Genomic DNA, 21,808 nt, shown 5'->3' with positions numbered 1-21,808 from the left:
AGTTAGCTGCAAAATTCTGAGGACATTGGGGGTATCTAATTGGGTATGTGTAACTTGCTTGTATCTAAGAGCCAAACTTATTTTAAAATAAATCAGAATTTCTTTGTACAGATATGTTTCTGAATTACAAAATTAACCATTTGTTGTTGTTTTTTCAGTCATTTCCAGTACTAAATCAACTCCAGAGACATCAAAGAAGTCACATTGATCACCGGCGATATCACTGCCCCATTTGTCGGACAAGGTTTCTCAGACAGGGTCATCTAGATCTTCATAAATGTCAGTCTCGTCATAAACGGGTGTACAAGTGCCATGTTTGTTCTGCCACATTTTTACGGATTCTCTCACTTGCAAATCATATATATGAACAGCACCCTAAAGTGGTTACTGCAAGACGCCTACAATGTCAGCAGAGTTTAAAAAGAAAGCAGAAGAAATCCAGGTATAAAGAGCAAGGTGAAGAGAATAATGATGATTCAAAAATTCTTCTTAAGATAACTCTTGGGAAAAGTATGACAATAATATCTCCTTCTAAAAAATCTCCCAATTCCTGTGAAAGTAAAAAGAAACCTTCAAAGAAAAAAGCTAAAAAGAAGCACAGAAAAGAGGAGAAACGACAAGAAAAGAAAGGAATAATTCTATCAATTAAAAAAGGAATGGTTAATGTGACAGATAAAAGAAATCGTGATAGTAAATCAAAGCAAGTTGGCAGTAAAACAAAACAAACTGAAAACATGAATGGCCTCATGAACACTGAATATAAACTTGGAGAACAGAAAAGTGAATTAAAGTTGACAATAAAAGCCTGTCCTGATCTGACTGTAAGTCCCAGTAGAGGAGATACATATAAAGTACTAGAAAAAAGTGACAGTAGATCAAGTCTGAAATTAGAGAAAAGAACATCTAGTCGAACAGACATTGATTCAATGGAAAATCTTGGAATTGAAAGTCAAAGTCCTCTTACATCTAAGGATGATGTTGAATCTAAAGTAAGAAATGGTATTGTAATCACCAAAGATAAAAGTGGTAAATTACTTGCAGAGCAGCTTCCAGCTGTGAAAATAAAGAAAAGAGATAATGTCTTTGATGATATTGGAATATGGAAGGTATTAGCAAGCCCAAGAGATAGACCAAATGATATACTAAAACTGAAATTGTCCCCACAAAAACCTGCCAGAATTGAATCAACTTTAGAAGAAGCTTGTGCATACAATGCATCCAAATATTTAGATATCCCAGTTAACAGCGTGAAAGTGAAAGGTGAAGTTTCAGGTGAGGAGTCTGATATTCTTGAATTGTTACCAGCATATGACAAGGAGAGTGATAATGGAATGAATAATGTAAATGATTCTGGTATTGAAGTGTTAAGTAGTTCATCGTGCAATAGAAGTAACGGTAACTCTGTACGTTCAGTTGTTATGGAAGATAACTCTCCAACATATTTCAATACTGAAGATTCGTTGTTGTCCTTTGATTCACCACTAACAGAAGCTTTAAGTAAGTCAGAGCATAGCATATGTCACAAGTGTGGTGGAATTATAATGGAGGCAAATAATAATACAAGGTCACCTGGAAAATGCAGATGCACGGTGTCAAATCCTCATTCACCATTTGAAATGCCAATATCTCCTGTAAAGACTAATTTACTCTCCTCTGAGGCTAGTGATACCTCGCCTACTGTATGTTCAGACCATCAGACAAATTCAAAATTAGAATACATTAGTGAACAAGATAAATGTGAGGATGACAAAGTTGTCCAAGAGCGTCTAGAACAAAAAAAAAGTGATGGTGAAGACAGTGATATAATGATTATAACATTTGATAAAAATCAAAACAGTCCTGAAATGGGAAAGAGTAGACTGAAACTGAAATTAAGACCAAAGGATCTGTCAAAATCACCTCTTAAAGGTGGAAATGAAATGATGGCATCACCTGAAAAAGGAAAACCAGGTCTGAAAGAATCCCCACAGAAACATGATGTATCAAAGAGTGCTGAGTCATCAAAATCAGAAAGTGCCACAGTGAAAAACGATAGTAATGATGATGTAAAAGATGATTTGGATAATGATAAACAGATTAATGGAAACAAAGAAAGCTCAAATAATTCATTGAATGATAGTGCTTCAGACAAAACTGTTCTTGGTAAAGTTGAATGTAAAGAATCTCCTGTTGTTAATGAAAATGACACATGTGTGGAATTAGACAAGACTGTCTCCTCTACATATATTTCAGATGAGTGTAGTAAGCAAAGTAGGAAAAAACCTTTATTTAAGAGCAAGAAATCTTCTACTATATGTAACACAAATTCTTCATCTTCATTAAGTTTACAAGAATCAAAAGGTCATCTTGTTGCAAGTGATGAGAAAACTGTGCAAAATAAGAAGCCTTTGTTCAAGAAAAGAACATTGTCAGTTGATGGGAACTCAGAAAATAGTGTGAAGAAATCTTGTTTTAAAACACAAATGTCTGTTCCTGGCCATAGTTTAACAGAAAATTTGCTGAGTGATGAAATTGAAAGGAATGACAGATATGCTAATATGGGTGAAATTCTGAATAAAAGTGACATGCAGACCAAACAAAGTGGGCCAAACAAAGAAGTAAATGAACCCAATGTTAATGCAAATGAGTCTTTAGAAACAAAAATTACGCAAATTAAGACACCTGTAAGTAAATTGTGCACTATTGGTTTTGATGAAGAGGACAGTCTGTTGAACCTTTCAGGTGAAATTGAAGAAGAAAAGGTTAGCAAACCTTTAGAAAAATCACAAAAATCAGCTGTTTCATTTGATTTGTACCAACAGCAGTTCTTATCCTTCATTTCTAGCACTATGAGTGGAAGCAAATTAGAAAAGAAAAAACTAGAGGAAAACAGTGAAACTACTAGGGAAGACAAGAAAGTCAGTGAGGCTAACGATGTTGACAAAGTAAGCATTAATGTGGACAACATTGAAGACAAGAATGAAAATGAAATAAAGCATGGCAATAAAGAAATTAAAAGCAAAACAGATAATAAAGCTAGAAATACTGGAATTAAGAATAATAAGGTGAATAAAAATAAAATCAGTGAAAAAGATAGCAAGACAGATTTTAATGACAAAACTGAAGATAAAGTATGTAATGAGGATGACATTGTTGAAATAAAAAGTAAAAAACCTCCCAAAAAAATGAAAAAGAAGTGTCTGAGTAAATCCAAAATTTCTTATGAAAAAAAGGCATCAAGTACAAAGTTGGAGAAAGAATCAGAAACTGAAATTAAAAAGAAAGAGACAATACCAGAACCGAAAATAGTAAAGTCTGACAGTTTATCATGGCTTACAATTTTTGGTGACACTGCTTCTAAAAGTAACAGTCAAAAGACTGAAACGGACACTGCTGTTGATGTGATGGCAGATTTAAGTGTGAATTTAGCAGAGATCAATAAAAAGATTGATGTGTCAGAAGATGATGACACAAATTCTCTTGATGTAGATGATGTGTTCCAAGTGAAAAATTTATCTAGTCTTCAACCAAAGCATGAGATTAATTTCAAAACATCACAAGTAAAAGAATGTGCTAAAGCAAAACCTGTTGAGTGTGAAAAAGCTGGAAAAGGGCCTCCATACAGAAGGAGGCAAACTGCAAAACGAACTGTTGGAAAATTCAAATCAGCGAAAAGAAAAGTAAATAGTGATTATGAATATTCAGAGGAAAGTTCTGATTCAGAAACTATTGACATGTTGAGCAGTCATCCGGGGTCAGATCCAGATTTCAATCCCTTCAATGATTCAGATGATGACTTTGTAAAAGCTCCCCAAAAAAGGCGCCAGTCTAGAATTTGTAGTGTGAAAAGGAGAACATGTAATGGAAGTGAGAGTTCAGATACTGATAATGAAAGTAAATGTAGTGAAACTGATAAACAAGAAACTGAATCTCAAAGTTCAAGAAGTAAAAGGACTAAAAAGGGTAGGAAGAGTTGTTGCCCATGTTGTATAGGATCACCAAGGAAAAGGTTCAGGGAGCATAGTGGGGATCAGCTCTCTGGTCCTGATAAAGATGCATATAAATTGCCTAGAAAACATAGGCAGTTTGTTAGAAGTACCCTTAAGTTACTGCAGTTACAGGAAAAAATTCACACATTGTTTCTTACTCTCTTCCCAGAGTGTGCTGAAATGATTTCTCATTCAAGCATTGGAACTGAAGAGTTTGAGTTGCTTATTGATGATGTTCTCAGTGGATTGGGAGATAAAGAAGTACAGTGTAGTTCATTACCTCATTCAGTAGCTTACTTGAAAAAAGATGTGGAGAGTCAGTTTGAATTATGTCCTGTTAGTAATATAGAAATGCCTTTTGCAGCCTCAGGTTTGGCAACAAGGGCTAGTGAAATTGACCTTGTTAACACAAGTGGCGATGACAGAAGCCCAACTGATGCTAGTCTCGTTCAAACAGTGAATCATCAGTCACAGTCTCATGTTGATCTCGGTACCAGCTCAGTTCAGATGGATGAGGACAATGATGAACATAATACTGCTGGGAAAGAATTAGAGGCAGGGATGATATGGCAGCACTCTTCAATTTTCAATGAAACTTCATTGGCGGCTTCAACATCAAGCAGTACCAGGTTAAAGTTTGAAAATAACACGCTAACAGACAATGATGAGCCTATGGTAGAAAGTGTTTTTGAAAATGTTATCTCCCATCCATCAAATGTCCATGATTCATCTTTGGCCTACACTCAGGAATCTGTTACAGTACCAATAACACCTGCTCATTACAGTGCCACAAGTCAAATTGACATTATGAATATAAATTCTTTACCTCATCATGTTATTGGTCACTCTCAGCCATTTGATAATGTAGAATATTACTCAACTGAAGTTGATTCTGATCCAGGGGTTCAAAATGAAATCACTATAACTTTAGATCTCAACGCAGCTAGAGTCTCGTTGTGTCGGAGTCCAAAGAACTGTTTACAAAGGCTTCAAAACCAAATCATTAAATTGACAAAGTGTTTCTTTCCAAAACTAGACTTCAAAAATTATTTTTACAGAAATGTTGATAATTTAGAGTTTTTGCTTGATTTAATGATTGAGGCTAACTCAAAAGAAATTCCAGTGGATTTAGAATCAGAAAATGAAATAATGGAAGAAGAAATTTCAGAAAATTGGCATCATGATCCTCTAAGTGGACTGAATATTGTTGATGCGCCAATTATAAAAGAAGATGATACAGTGAAAGTGAATTTTTTTGGGCTGAAAAATGATATTAAAACAGAAGAAAGAGAATCGTTGTTTGTTAAGTGCTCTGATTTATTTGAACAAGAAATTAAATTGCAGCGAGAATCATTAAAGAAGGATGTGTTTAATATTGAAGAAGATAAAACTGAAGATACTTGGAAGAAAGCGGAGGAAGTGTTAAATAGTATAAGTTCATTAAAGAAAATGGCAAGACAAACTGAGATGGCTCAGCGTACTCGAAGGCCAAGGGATTGTCGGTTGCGTAAAAGAAGTGCCGATGAGAAAAGAACATTATTTGTGCAGGAAAAGTTGCAAAATAGTCAAAATTCAACATTTGTATGTGAAACTAAAACAAGAACTAAGGTTAAAGGTAAAGCTGGTCGAAAACCACGTGCAGCAAATTCTAAAAAGCGTTTTCTCTCTGGACTTAACCTTAGTGACAACCTAGTCAAAAACAATGGAACAGAAAATGAAAATGGACTAATAAATAACACAAGTGAAGAGTCTCAGAATCATGTTTTAACAAAAGGCAAAGAAAGTGAAATTAAAAATCAACGTAAATCCTTGAACAAATCAGAGAAAAAGGCAACTTTAAGTGAACAAATTGTGGAAAATAGTTTAAAAGATAAGATTGAAACATCAGAATGCCTGGATGATGCAGACTGTCCCATTAAAGCCGGAATCAAGAACATCTTTGAATTAATGCAGCCGTCATAGATATTTCAGATATACATAAGTGTACATACATCGTCATTGTATTTATTTATTTTTTATTCTTTTTTTTTTAAATCATGAAATTGAGTTCTTCTATAAACTGTACTACATTGTAAATGAATGAATAGTTAAAAGGTAGCAGCATTTGTATGATAAGTCCTATATAGATATGATGAAATAATCAAGTTGAGTGTTTCTTGTTTTTATTAATGATTTTTAATAAGAGATTTTTGTGAAGAGAAAAGATTATTTATACACAAAAAAATACCTATAGTTGATAATAAAAAAGGCTGTTTGAAATTCATATTTTTGAGCATTTGACTGAAAACTACTGACGCACTTGATGTAATATTTTTGCCATTTTTCAAGAGTTTGCTCTGATAGTTGTTATAAGTGTTCAAAGTAAAACAAATTTAAATGATTTCTTAGAGCCACCTTCAGCTTTTATTTTTTGTTGCAATAACAGACCATATATGTGTTGTTTCCAACTAAGTATTTCAGTAATCTTGGAAAAGTGCATCATATCACTGTAAGGCCTTCTTCAAAATAGCTATTTATAACACATCAATGACTATAGATGATCTGGAAACAAATTTTTCGCTTTGCAAATTTTCAAATAGAGAACTGGTAGATTAGAGGTATCGAGGGTTTCCTCTTCGTTTACGTATTTATCAAAAGCAAATTTCATTTTTCACCTTAACTCTTGATTTGACAGTTATATGAAACAATTTATCTTAAATTAACATATTTAACCTTTAGAAAAGCTGAAAGCCGCTTTAAGTGCCATTAAGTAAATAAAAAGAATGGAGAAATGTTCCAATGAAGTTGTACTCTTTTAGTGTTCTTGGGCTGTTGCAGTGCTGAACACAGATTTTGTCCGGTCTTGAATGTTTTAGTACCTGAAATCAAAGATCAGAGTCAGTTTTTAGAATGCATGTGAAAGTAAACTGAGGAAATTGCACACTGGAAACAAGTGTATTTTTAAGAATGTTAATAAGTCTCTTTCTGATATGGCAGCTAAAAGTATAGAAAATATAGTATGATATCTACTATCTAGAATAAATTGCTAAAAATAATGTTTACTTCATCTTTCAGTCTATATTTTTATTCTGTTATGCCTTGAACTTGCTTTTTTTTCTTAAATAGATAAAGAAATATTACTGTATAGCTTTACAAAGAAGCATTAAGTCTAAACTACCACATAAGGGTCAAGTCCTTTGTTAGGGCTTGTTTTTTGTTTGTATATTATTTATGATTTACAAATGGCACTAAAACTTGAAAAGTTATTTGTACTGTAACCCTGTGATTGTATATGATACAGTTTGTTAAGTTTTTGTTTTTAGACATGAATTAAAACAACAAAGATGTGCATAATTTTTTGTGTGTGTGTGATTTTTGCCAAGATATAAATTAAATAAGTTTTGTAGTATGAACTTTCAACTCTGTTATAAATACATTGTACTTGTTTTCAAATGAATATTGTATTAGTATGTATATACATAAAAAAAGTAAAGACGCTGAGGGAAATAATGTATATATACGTATATAAGATTTGATAATCATGGATTTTTATGAACCACCTACATGTAAAATGTTAGTTTAAGCAGTGTTCTATTTGAAAAACTGGTTTATGCTATGTAATTATTATTTTTCTTTCTTTTTCTTCTTCTTTTTTGTTACTTAAGAAATTAATTAGTGCTACTCACCGAAGCAAAGTGGTTCAATACTAGTGCTGGCTTGTGCCTGAAACATTGGACAAGGAGGGCACCAAAGGTGTTCCTCCTGGTAAAGCTAGAAAGGGGTTAGGGTTATATGACCTGTACAGGGTCTGTGGTGATGTTAACACATTGATGTTATTTCATTAAGTGACTTGCTTAATTGGTAACAGAACAATATTATTAGAATAAAAAGTACTTAATGTGTTAAAAAAGCTAATAAATGGTTATTAAATATTCTAAAGTTTTCATGAAGTATTTTGGGGCTAGATTTTTTTTTTTTTATCTTCTTTATTTAATTTAAAAACTATTAAGTTTTCTTTATGGACAGTTTAATGTTATTAAATCATACTTCATATATATTTTTATTGTTTGACAGACAATGCTACATGAAGATATATGGGAGAAAAGGAAAATTTCGTTCAAAAATTAAATATATTATATAGGCTTTCTAAGTGCCTGTTGAAAATTTTAAAGCTACTAAAGCAAGTGTAGAAGATTCATCGAGATCCATGACGATTAAATCTTTTATTGTAAATAATTGCCTGTACATGCTTGTTGTTTTATAATGTAAATAATAATAGTCATTGTTTTAAAGAAATATATATATATAAAGTTTTGTGGATCAGTCATCATCATCATCATTATCATCATCATCATCATTTAAAAAAACTGAAGATCTCTGCGTCATTGTTTACATTTATGAAAACAAACAAAAAAATTAATCAACTCATTTATATACTCATTGCTGAACTTTATTATATTAATGTATTTGTTACAGATATGCTTTATCCAGCCAGTTTCATACAGCTTTTCATTTTTTCCTTCTAACAATGATTTTTGTGTTGCTGTTACAGAGTAGCGGCTACATATAGGGATCACTTCTCTGTTGTCCGTCTGTCACAGAATTTGTCCGGACTACTCCTCAAAAATTACTTGTGCAATTTCATCTAAACTTTTCAGGAATGATCAGTACCAAGTTGTCAGCCTTTTTCAGAGTTATGGCCCTTATATAATTTTAAGTCTGTTCTGACTACTTCTCTTATACCACTAATGCAATTTGAATTAAACTTTACATAAATGATTGATACTTCAAGTACTTGCACATATTACACAATTTTTCTGACCGAGTTATAGCCCTTGAATAAAAAAGCATTTTGGTGTTTCTTCTTCTACGCAGTAGCTGCCATATGCTACAAAGTAGCCATGCAATATAGTGAACAACCTGTCCAATCACCCCTCAATACAACTGCTTAATTGGCTATCAACAGAGGACACATGTGATCACTGATCGCTCTTGTCATAGTTTTTAGAACACAATATGTTTACTGTTATTAGTATCCTATTCATGAAGTCATTTTAGTATCACATTTTTGTCCATTTCTGTAGTATATATATTGAATTGATTTCAGCGTTAAAAATATTTGGATATCTTTATTTTAAGTATCTTTCTGAACTACTTTCAGGCCACTTTTTTTATGCTGATTTGTTAAAATTCAACAAGATTTTTTTCAATCTTTTATAATTTATTATTTGGATTGAAAAGAATACTGTAGTATTTTATGAACATTTACAAAAATAATTGAAGTATAAATCTTTGAGAAGAATTTGTTTAGTTATTGGACTTTGAATCCATGTTACCAACTAAAAAGTTTGTAAAGATCATTTTTTGTGGGAAAAAATCATGGTTACTCATTAATTCAGAATTTTTAGACTTCCAAAAAGTAACTGTCTTCATAAAATTATAAACAAATGGCTGAATAATTAATTATCCATGGTAACAAGTTAGTACCTGAGCAGAAGTTAGATAATTTGTTCCACTTAACAGCATGCCTTTATATGATCTTAATAAATGTTTCAAGGTCTATAGACTATAGTTATATTTATTTTCCTGAGTAAAGTTAAAAAATACAATGATATATGTTGTTGTTTAGCAATCTGTTACTGCTCATCTGTATTGCTATTCAGAAATTAAAAGTCGTGAAACAGGAGTCATAAGTTAGGACGTTTTTCTTTGAAATGTCAAAGTTTTGGTCTAAACACTGAATTCAGACATGATACTTTATATGAACCACTGTCTTGTAAGTCAAATTATTCTAACATTTTGTAATTGTGTCATTTTTACCATTTCTCTTCTTTAAAACTGTTTACTTTTTCACAACAATGGTTTAATTCAGTCTATGAGACCTTAAAGAATACATTATACAATGTTTTTTGTAATTATTCTAAATTAAATTAGTACAGGGTAGATTCTGATTTGTATACTTTTGTTATATTTAATGTGGTTAAAACTTAGTGTAACCATGTCATATAAAGGTTAAATCACATTGTTTTGCATTTATGTTTGATGAACAAAATGTTTTTCAATTGTTGTCGTTGTTTAAGGTTGAAATTCTAGCTTTGTTGTCTAAAAATACAACAAAATTAACACAGTGTTGTTGTTGTTGTTTTTTTTCTTCAAAAATGAAGTGTGTGCTTCTGTGATAGATAGTTTCTGTTTTTAGCTCACCTGTCACAAAGTGACAAGGTGAGCTTTTGTGATCGCTTTTCGTCCGGCGTCCGTCCGTCCGTAAACTTTTGCTTTAAATGACATCTCCTCATAAACCACTGAGCCAATTTCATCCAAACTTCACAGGAATGTTCCTTTGGTGGTCACCTTTAAAAATTGTTCAAAGAATTTAATTCCATGCAGAACTTTGGTTGCCATGGCAACCAAAAGAAAAAACTTTAAATATCTTCTTTTAAAAAACCATAAGAGCTAGAGCTTAGATATTTGGCATGAAACATCTTCTAGTGAGTGTCTACCAAGTTTGTTCAAATAAAAGCCCTGGGGTCAAAATTGGCCCCGCCCGGGGGGGGGGGGGGTCATTGATTTTCCCTATATGCATATAGTAAAAACTTAAAAATCTTCTTTTAAAGAATCATAAGAGCTAGAGCTTAGATATTTGGCATGAAACATCTTCTAGTGAATGTCTACCAAGTTTGTTCAAATAAAAACCCTGGGGTCAAAACTGGCCCCGCCCCAGGGGGTCATTGATTTTCCCTAAATGCATATAGTAAAAACTTAAAAATCTTCTTTTAAAGAACCCAAAGAGCTAGAGCTAAGATATTAAGCATGAAACATCTTCTAGTGAGTGTCTACCAAGTTTGTTCAAATTAAAGCCCTGGGTCAAAATTGGCCCCGCCCCGGGGTCATTGATTTTCCCTATATGTGTATAGTAAAAACTTAAAAAATCTTCTTTTAAAGAACCATAAGAGCTAGAGCTTAGATATTTGGCATGAAACATCTTCTAGTGAATGTCTACCAAGTTTGTTCAAATAAAAGCCCTGGGGTCAAAATTGACCCACCCCCAGGGGTCATAGATTTTCCCTATATGCATATAGTAAAAACTTAAAAAATCTTCTTTTAAAGAACCCAAAGAGCTAGAGCTAAGATATTTAGCATGAAACATCCTCTAATGAGTGTCTGCCAAGTTTGTTCAAATGAAAGCCCTGGGGTCAAAATTGGCCCCGCCCCAGGGGTCATTGATTTTCCCTATATGCATATAGTAAAAACTTAAAAAATCTTCTTTTAAAGAACTCAAAGAGCTAGAGCTAAGATATTTAGCATGAAACATGTTCTAATGGGTGTCTACCAAGTTTGTTCAAATAAAAGCCCTGGGGTCAAAACTGGCCCCGCCCGGGGGGGGGGGGGTCATTGATTTTCCTTATATGTGTATAGCAAAAACTTAAAAATCTTCTTTGGAAAAACCCAAATAGCTAGAGTTTAGATATTAAGCATGAAACATCTTAAAGTAAATATCTACAAAGTTTGTTAAAATAAACGCCCGGGGGTCAAAACTGGCCCTGCCCCAGGGGTGTCATTGTTTTTAACTATATGTGTATAGTAAAAACTTTAAAAATCTTCTTTTAAAAAAGCCAATGAGCTAGAACTTAGATGTTTAGCATGAAACATCTTCTTATGGGTGTCTACCAAGTCTGTTCAAATAAACAAATAAAAGCCCTTGGGTAAAAATTGGCCCGGGGGTGGGGGGGCCTATATACAGGTGAGCGACCTCAGGGCCATCATGGCCCTCTTGTTTTTCTTACTACTAATTTTGTTACCTTCATTTGTTAATTACAAGGTATTTTTATTAGTCTTACTTAGTGAAAGGTGCGATCTTAAACTCGTGTAGGAAGTGGCAATATTAACAAGCCTCTGTCGCAAATATATACGCCTATCTTTATACTCGGGCATATTGGCTTTATAATTTGGTCTGCCCAGTTTCTGTATTTTGCATTAAATATCCGTTAAAAAACAATGAACATTTCGTAAGTTACAAGAAGGATAAGTCTGTATGACAATTTCTGTAGATTAAAGAACGAGGCAAGCAAATTGGCCATGAATCAGAGATGGCTTAAGTCCAATCTTTAAATACACATGCATCTTTCACTATACTCTTACAACATGTATTTATTTTAGCTTGATTAAGATCCTAAATGTACCCCTGTTAGTATATAAGTAAATCAAACTGCCATTAGAGTGACCCTCCGTCCGTTTGTTATACCACTATAAGCTCTTTTTTTCCGTGTTTGTTTTTAATGAACATTACAAAATTAATTGATGCATAACCATTCAGTCAGATCATGCTTTGCACTTTAGGTTTATGAAATTGAGCCCGAAACACTTGCAATTAACAATTGGAAAATAAAACAAAACTTGACAAACTAGTATATAAGATTTACTTTTTAGCTCACCTGAGCTTGCTCAGGGTGAGCTTTTAGGATCGATGAATGTCCGTCGTCCGTCCGGCCGTCCACAATTGCTTGTGAACACTCTAGCGGTCGCATTTTTGCCTCAATCATCATCAAACTTGGTCAGGATGCTTATCTAGTTGAAAGCTCGGATGAGTTCGAACATGGGTCATCTCAGATGAAAAACTAGGTCACAAGAGCTAAAAAATAGAAAAACCTTGTGAACACTCTAGAGGTCACATTTTTGACCCAATCTTCATCAAACTTGGTCAGGATGTTTGTCTAGGTGATAGCTCGGATGAGTTCGAACATGGGTCATCTCGGATGAAAAAGTAGGTCACAGGAGCTATAAATAGAAAAACCTTGTGAACACTCTAGTGGTCACATTTTTGAACCAATCATCATCAAACTTGGTCAGAATGCTTGTCTAGTCAATTGCTTGGATGAGTTCGAACATGGGTCATCTCTGATGAAAAACTAGGTCACAGGAGCTAAAAATAGAAAAACTTGTGACCACTCTAGTGGTCACATTTTTGACCCAATCATCATCAAACTTTGTCAGGATGCTTGTTTAGATAATAGCTCGGATGAGTTCGAATATGGGTCATCTCGGATGAAAAACTAGGTCACCGGAGCTATAAATAGAAAAACCTTGTTAACACTCTAGCGGTCACATTTTTGCATCAATCATCATCAAACTTGGTCAGGATGCTTATCTAGTTGATAGCTTGGATGAGTTCGAACATGGGTCATCTCGGATGAAAAAGTAGGTCACCGGAGCTAAAAATAGAAAAACCTTGTTAACACTTTAGCGGTCACATTTTTGCATCAATCATCATCAAACTTGATCAAGATGCTTGTCTAGGTAATAACTCGGATGAGTTCGAACATGGTCATCTCGGATGAAAAACTAGGTCACAGGAGCTAAAAATAGAAAAACCTTGTTAACACTCTAGTGGTCACAATTTTGACTCAATTGTCATCAAACTTGGTCAGGAAACTTGTCTAGGTCATTGCTGGGAATAAATCGAACATGGGACATCTCGGATGAAAAACTAGGTCACAGGAGCTAAAAATAGAAAAATCTTGTTAACACTCTAGTGGCTACTGTTGTGATCCAAATATTCTGTTAATTGGTCTGAAAGTTTGTTTTGATGATTTCTAAGTCAAGATCGAACATGGGTCATCTTGGATGAAAAACTAGGTCACACACCGCCCAAATATGGAAAAACCTTGTTAACATTCTAGTGGTCACATTTTCGACTCCATTATCATCAAACTTGGTCAGAATGCTTGTCTAGGTAATTGCTTGGATGAGTTCGAAATCGCATGTGAAACTAGGTCACCGGAGCTAAAAATAGAAAAATCTTGTTAACACTCTAGTTGCTACTGTTTTGATCCAAGTATCCTGGAAATTGGTCTGAAAGTTTGTTTTGATGATTTCTAGGTCAAGTTTGAATATGTGTCACCTGGGTAAAAAACTAGGTCACACTGCTCAAATATGGATAATCCTTGTTAACACTGTAGTGGTCACATTTTTAGCTCGACTTTTCTATGAAAAGGGGAGCTATCCTACTCGCCCCGGCGTCGGCGTCACACCTTGGTTAAGTTTTTCGTACCACCCCACTTTATTTCAGAAGTATTACAAGTATGGCTTTGAAACTTACCATACTTGTTCACCATCATAACCTCCATCTACAGACCAGAGTACATAACTCTGTCAAGGTTTTTGACAGAATTATGGCCCTTTTTTGACTTAGAAAGTGTATTGAGCTTGGTTAAGTTTTTTGTACCACCTCACTTTATTTCAAAACCATTGGAGGTATTGCTTTGAAACTGACCATACTTGTTTACCATCACGACCTTCATCAACAGACAAGAGGACATAACTCTGTCAAGGTTTTTGACAGAATTATGCCCCTTTTTGACTTAGAAAATACATTGAATATGGGTAAAATCCACTTATTGTCTTAACCCTTTGAGATATTGCTTTGAAACTTTTAATGCTTTTTCACATCATTACCCCCATCTGTACGCAAGAGAAGGTAACTCTGTCAAGGATTTGTTTTAAAAATTAAGGCCTTTTATCGACTTAGAATCTTGGTTAAGTTTTTAGTACCAGTCCACTTTTTGACTGAACTGTTTGAGATATTAATTTGAAAGTTGGAATACTTGTTTACAATCATGATTCCCAAACATGTCCAGGAGAAGGTTTTTTTTTCTTTCTTACCAGCCCTCTTTTGACTTAAACATTTCAAACTTTGCTGCAGTGTTCAAGGGTATCACACAATTCAGTAAAATAATTCTTCACTAAATATCTTAATGCTCATGGCCATTGTTCACTTTAAAAATACAGAGATTCTTGTATTGCCTTTTACTGCAAAAACTTTTTTTATTGGCAAGCAATAAAAAAGTCGAGCGCGCTGTCTTACGGACAGCTCTTGTTGACTCACCTGTCATGATACTTGGTCAGAATGCTTGTCTAGGTAATTGTTTGGATGAGTTTGATAATTCAGGTGAGCGATCTAGGGCCATCATGGCCCTCTTGTTAAAGAGTAAGTTTGTTGTTGTCATGCATTGTATTTAAATGGTGGTTTGTGGAAATAATTGTTAAAAAAAAGTAGGTCACATATTTTGTTATATTTAATTATACAACTCATTACTTTAGCTCACCTGATTGTGCTCATTGTTGATTTTGTTGTATTATGAAAGCATTTAAAATGTAAGTATTGTCCATCTTAGCAAGAGAACGGTCAGCGGAGGTCATTTCTGTAAATTTTTCTTCATTATTAACTGCAATGTTTCTTTGGATATTCTTTTCTCCCAATATTTGTCACCCTCTCATTGATTTCATCATTTTTGTGTAAATTGGCATTTTGTGAAATATAACGGAATAATTTCATCTACAAAGGCTAAATAAAAAATGAAATAAACTAAATATAATTTAGTTGCAAAACCTACATGTTTACAGTAAATTCTACTGAGATTTTTCTTTCTCCTAAAGGAACACCTTTCTTTGATTACTTTTTTTATCCAATCATGTCATTAGCTGCAAATATCACTGGATTAAGGGAAGCAACTACTTTTATACTATTTAGGACCAATGGTGACTGAATTGCTTCCCTTTGTTTAATATTTTGTTTTGCATATTTATTGATCAATGTCGTGATGCTTTATTGTTACTTTAAGGAAGTGAAATCTTGTAGACAGTTTAGTACATGTATTTATATTGTTTTGTGTGACACATATGATCACTGTTAATAAGTCATGATAAGTCATCAATATAAATTTTTACGGTAAAAACAAAAATTAAATTATTTCTGCCATTGAAAAATGTGTTTATTGTGTTTTACCATATGGATGAATAACAACAAGAAGTAGCATGTCTATATAAAAGTTGAAAGAGTGTAGATCTATAGACGGGTGGTTATTGTTGATAACTTTATCCAGCTAGCTTAGGAAATGTTGTTAGTTCTAATCAGGTGCCCATATGTGCCTGAAATTATGCATGGAAGGGCACCTGAGGTCTTCCTCCACCAGTAAAGCTGGAAAGTCGTCATATGACATACTGTGTTGGTGCACCTTTAAACAATATATATCTTATAGGGACAGTGACGTAATTAAAGTGAGGCTATCTATCCAGCCAATGATTCTACACAGGTGCAACTTAGTCGTAAAACAAGACGGCCCAAAATTATTAATGTCCTCGCAGCTTGGACCTCCATGAAAAGTCGTTGGTTCTACTTCGGTGTCTGTTTGTGCATAATTTAATATACGGAGGAGCACCCGAGTTTTTCCTCCGCCACTAAAGCTACGATTGTACTCTGTGTTAAATATTTAAGTTTATCAAATCATGCAGTGGTAAAAAATTGCGCCATAGAATTGTGTTAAAACAAATCTTCAAAAATACAATACCCAAAACATTAATGTTTAAGGAAGTTCTTTGAATTATGACTCTGATTAAAATTGGCTTCATTTGGGGGCCTCAATTAGGTTATATAGACTTGTGTGAAAAATGCAAAGATATTTTGCATTTCCTACAAAATACCAATATTTAATCAGTTATGCAAAAACTTTAGACTCAATATAACTCTCGTATCAAGGGAGAGAAGTCTTCCTGTTTGATAACGTTGTCTCCCTTAAACCATGGGCTGTTATACGAACAAGGTGATATTGTTCCTGTGAACAAAATTTTTGATAACGTTATCTCCCTTAAACCATGGGCTAGTACAGTAATTATACGAACAAGTGATTTTTTTTCGTGACAAAACTCCACAACCTACTATTCCGAAATTTTGTGCTGTCCGCTTCCCTCTTGTATTTGCAAGGTGATTTCGGTATTTATTGAGTACCTATTTTGAAATTTTCCCATAAAATGTTGATGTTTTATTGTTAAGCGTAGTAAGGGTTAAAGGAGTGTCCTTCAATAGCATTACGGTATCAATATTTTTTTAAAGGTAAGTGTACAAATTGATGTGGTCTATTTTCATCTTAAGAGGCGGCATATTTAGTTTCCATAGCAACAAATCAAGTAAAATTAACAAACAACAAAATGTTTATGTAACAACTTTACATATCTACCCTCGAGGTTATGAAAATGTTTTTTATTTATGATTTTTGTTCTTCAAATTTTAGGATTTCATTGGTCAATATACACTGACTCTGTGCTGGTTTCTGACCAATCAAATACCTGAGATCTGAGTTTTAAGCTTTGAAAAACTAATCTTTATAACCGTGGACACTTTATAACCTTGGACAAACTACGTTAATATGTTGTTTGCTTTTCAATACATTTTACTCCATAACCTACCAGAACAGATCAGCCTTTGCCACCAGTATTAGGCCAGGCCATATATTAATTCTAAGGTATTTAATTTCTTGGTATTTTGTTATTGAAATCCCAAAAAAATGCGAAAGGACTGTTCCAAATTCAAAAACAAGGCAAAATCTTTATACAAATTCAGCAGTTGATGTTTGTCTTCGATATTTTTTCTAGTGATGTGACATTGTTTACTTTGTTGAGCATAATACCAAATCTTCACTGATATACTAGTATGATACTGCAGTCACGTTACCACCACATTGGTTGAGAGAAAATGTACACCATCTGACAATATACCCCACCCACCATTCACATCATACAGACACCTAGTTGACCAGTCCTACAAATTTCACCACAATATTATAATGATTTTTGTACTACAAATATAGTGTCAGTGACAACATATACGAAAGGTTAAAACTACAGTAAACATACTACAGCTAATTGTGATTCTTGTCATTTTTTTATTTTATGAAACATTACACTCTTACACTATATTATGGATGCTCATTAAAATAAATTATTGTCATTTTGCAATTTTCTTTGGCATTTTTAGTAGAGACATAACATTACCCATGCTAAAATTTGGTCCGCCCATTTTTGGTTGAAGGGATTATAAAAAATTTAGATTTTAGCAGCCTGGTAAGACTTATGTAATGAAAATTGCAAATCGTGACAGCCAGTTGTGAGATACCTGAATACAAGTAACACAAATTCATGCCACAAATTTTGATTTTGTTGGACACAGTTTAAGCCCTGCTCACATATTAATACAACTATCCATGGCATCCATGTAAAAACAAAGGACCATTACTCTTCCAAAGCATATATTCCCGATAATGTTTGCATGGGCACATGATAAAAATTACATTGTATTTGCAATCCATTGTGCAAGCGGAAAAAATTGTTTACGCCAAACAAGCCGTCAGCAGTTTTCCATCAGAAGACATACCTAGTCTTTTGTTTTGCCAGGAGGTTGCAGTAACCCGTCTTTAAGACCCTTCCCGGTCCGACTCTATGACATTTTTATGCAAAGTTCTGCACTGATATTGATGACATTATAACGCATAACAACTATAATTAGCATTTTACTGCGAAATATGACAGAAAAGCATGCATTTTATCAGTAGATGCTAATGTTGCTGTTTTACACTATACGTGTACATGTACCAATTAAGCAACAATGTTTAAAACACCGGAAGTAATATATATGAAAAAAGATTGGTCAAATATTAAAAGACCTTTGTGCGTAATAATTGCTATTCACATGTAGTTTTTGCTATTTTATTTGTTTTAATTATTGATGTCCTGTTACAGTTTCCAAAATGTTACTTAACTAAGCCATCATCTGCTTCTTTTGCGTTTTTGCAATACGTACATTTTTGGTAATTTAGCTCGTTTAGTACAGAAGTAAAAAAAAACAACTCTTTGTTACATTTTGCCACAATTTTTACAAATTATTACACTCTCAGACCTTTTTTCCACCTCACATGTTCTAAATCCATTATAATAAAGTTATAAAATCATGGTTGCCCTACAGATTACAGGATTACATGATCTATCTGTTTAAACAAATGAATGGTTAATAAGTTACGTGACACCTGAGAGGTTCATGAACAGTTCAATTCTTATTAATTAGCTCCGCCCATTTTCCTATTAAAACGTGATAGCTTATATTGGATTACGACTCTCTCATAAACGAAATATATGATTAAATTCATCACCAAGTCATGAAACTTGTGTGCAGGGAATACGCAATGACGTCAATATGACAGGCGTAACGTTTCAGAAATTACTAGGTCATTCCGTGCTTATAAGATTTCCTTATTAGATTATTTGCATAATTCATTGACTTCTAATCACTGAGCAGAATACTGCATCCATTTGGGAAGACAATTGCTAGTTTAATAGCTGATGTATATGAGATATAAGTTGTATGCCTATATTTGACTTGCTTAAAGATGCATTTCCAAATTTGCATATTTTATCATAGATTTATATTGCATTATTTTCAGTGAATTTTTTAATAGTTATATTCTTAATTTTTTTTAGAAATCCTTGTCATTTAGATTTTATAAGATACACCCTCATATTATGAATTTATTACAATAAAAAACTCTAATTGTCTGAGATCTTACTTGATATGTCTCTATGGTATTGGCATTTTCATTATTTTGTCATAATCTTTTAAAGGCCAATGTTTTCCTGTATTGATCATATTTGAGCGTAGGTTTTATTCTGTATTCATATGAAATATCAGTTCTTAGATTGAATTTTCCGCAAAGATGATACAATTTTAATGCCATGTCAATATTACTTAATTACTAACAGCGCAAAGTCGTACTGTTACATAATTTTATACACTCATTTTCATTAATAGCTGAGTCATAGATTAAAAGTTCTGTAATAATTAATTTTTCAAGTAAGCGGTCTTTTTCCCAGTTAATGGGATTTTTTACCATATATTGTAATGTATGTTACCTTTTTAATTAAGATGATTTCAGAAATAATTACTTTATAATTTACTATGTAAATATAAAAGATGATCACATTTCACATAACTTCGGGTATTTTAAAATTTTACCAGTATATTCAGAGTTCTTTCCTTTTGTAATGCTACGACCACTGTCTGTAAAAAATGTACGAAACTATCACTTCTTCAATGAAAGGAAATTTGCAAGCAAAAACAAAACAAAAACAAAAAACATGGGTGAATCAGGCTATATATATTTACCGGAGAATGCACATTTCACCCATATCCCGCTGCTAATTATCTAAAATGGGCTTGTCCATCTTTTCCAAAATATGAATAAAACGATTCACCATTTTGGAGACAATTACTACGCGTAGTGATCAGTGCAGACCATGATCAGACGAAAAAGACGTATCATTTTTTGTCTGCACTGGTCGCATGGGTAAAATCAGTTGCCGTAGTTAAGTCAATATGGCAATAGTTATGATGACGACACAATTGTTCAATGTGCTTATGTGAAGAGCTTGATCCCCCAACCGGAAGTTCTGGGGATTTAGCCCAACTAGCGTTACGATCATATAAGGTTCCTAATATGACACACGTGCTTGTTGGGGCTGGTAGTCATGGCAACACGAACAGCCAGCGAGAGATTCAAATAAGTTACATGATTTCAGCACAGCTGAGCAACAAAACTGGTAAACTTTAATGTTTAATTTGATAATTGTTTTTTATATATAGCATATCTCTGCTCCATAAAATATATTCTTCAATAAATTGTCAACTATACTTACTAAGGTAGCACAAAATGTACTCACTGCACCATCTTTTGTTTGTTTCTGTACCGGTAATTAGTTTTCTAAACGCACTGATTGAACTCTTGTAATCAGATATACGATTCCCTTCCAGTTCTGACATTCAGATAGAACGAAGTATTTTTATATCCCTATATAATTAAGTTCATGAATACTAAGCTTGATATAGACAAATTTAGGCACGAGTATGACGATATTCGTGAAGAAATTCTCTGTAAATAATGGCTTTTTCCAAGATTTCTTTTTCTTGTAATACGAGAATCATGAATAGGTGGAACACATAATTGACCAGTCTTAAAAAAGACGTGACAAGATAGCGTATTTATGTGTATTTTCTAGGAAAACACTATTTAAGAGATATTAAGATTTTTCTCTTGATTAATGCTTGAAGTTACAAAACACCTTAAAGTATAAACGCACTGGTCAGCTTTGCTTTAAAACAGTCTGTTAGTTTTCTCCAAAGAACACAGGGTGAATTAAAGCTTTGGAGATGGAAGAAATCAAGGGCCCTTCCATGAATAAATCTAGGCAAGAAGTAAAACCACCAACCTTCCAAAAACTAGCTGTTTAGCTTTCTCACGTGCTAGAAACCAAAGCCCTTGGCGGAATTCAAACCCACAACGATGAGGGGCAAGTGATTCAAAGCAAACATCCATAATCACTTGCCCACTGGCTACCAAAGGCAAACATTTATATAAAACAGGGAACCAGAATCGTATTCCTTTTTAAGCTTAATCTAATTGTTCAAAGCGTTTATTAGTAATAACTAATAAGACTGCTTTGTCCTTTCTGACGGTGTCTGGACACAGATTTGTGTAACTTAAGTGTGGCAACAAATCAGTGAAATAGTATTATATGTCACTGCTGCAAGTAGACTTATCGAATTATCGTGTTTTTGCGGAGCGAAAGTACGCCAAAATGTTGACTTTGTCGTATTACCGTGTTTTCGCGTTGTGCCCCGAACAAATTGTTGAGTGTCGAATTTTCGTGTTTTCGCCTGGCGCCCCGCGAAGTGAAAATACGACCTGGCACAAATCTGCCACCATACGAAAGATAACTGGTAGGGCAGATTCAAGCACTCATTATCTATACTTTTTGTTCGGTTGTATGTTTAAAGTGGTATATTACTAAGCTTATATGGTCTATATGTCATACCATGCATGTATAACTCTGACACATTTTTCTGACCAATGATAAAAATATGGGTAAACTATTCTTGCTTTGGACAAAATTATTAAGAGGATATTTTTTCGTTTGCGTGAAATATGGAATATATTTTCACGAAACATGATAAAATGCCACATATTTTCACGAGCCGGTACGGC

General features: G+C 33.6%; 1 protein-coding gene across 1 annotated transcript; it reads left to right on the top strand.

Moving 5' to 3' along the window:
- Positions 1-153: 153 nt before the first annotated feature.
- LOC132724845 (uncharacterized) lies at positions 154-15,710 on the top strand (the record flags this gene model as incomplete). Its single annotated transcript, XM_060709802.1, is given in 2 exon segments — positions 154-14,479; positions 14,588-15,710. A coding segment is annotated over 1 exon segment (5,777 nt), but the record flags the coding sequence as incomplete, so codon positions are not given.
- Between the last annotated feature and the right edge of the window lie 6,098 nt (positions 15,711-21,808).

The sequence above is a fragment of the Ruditapes philippinarum genome, unplaced genomic scaffold (assembly GCF_026571515.1).
Source record: "Ruditapes philippinarum isolate M1 unplaced genomic scaffold, ASM2657151v2 ctg8193_1_1_1_1, whole genome shotgun sequence".
Classification (NCBI taxonomy): Eukaryota; Metazoa; Mollusca; class Bivalvia; order Venerida; family Veneridae; genus Ruditapes; species Ruditapes philippinarum.
The sequence above is the reverse complement of the archived record's forward strand: the minus strand, read 5'-3'. Positions and strand labels throughout refer to the sequence as shown.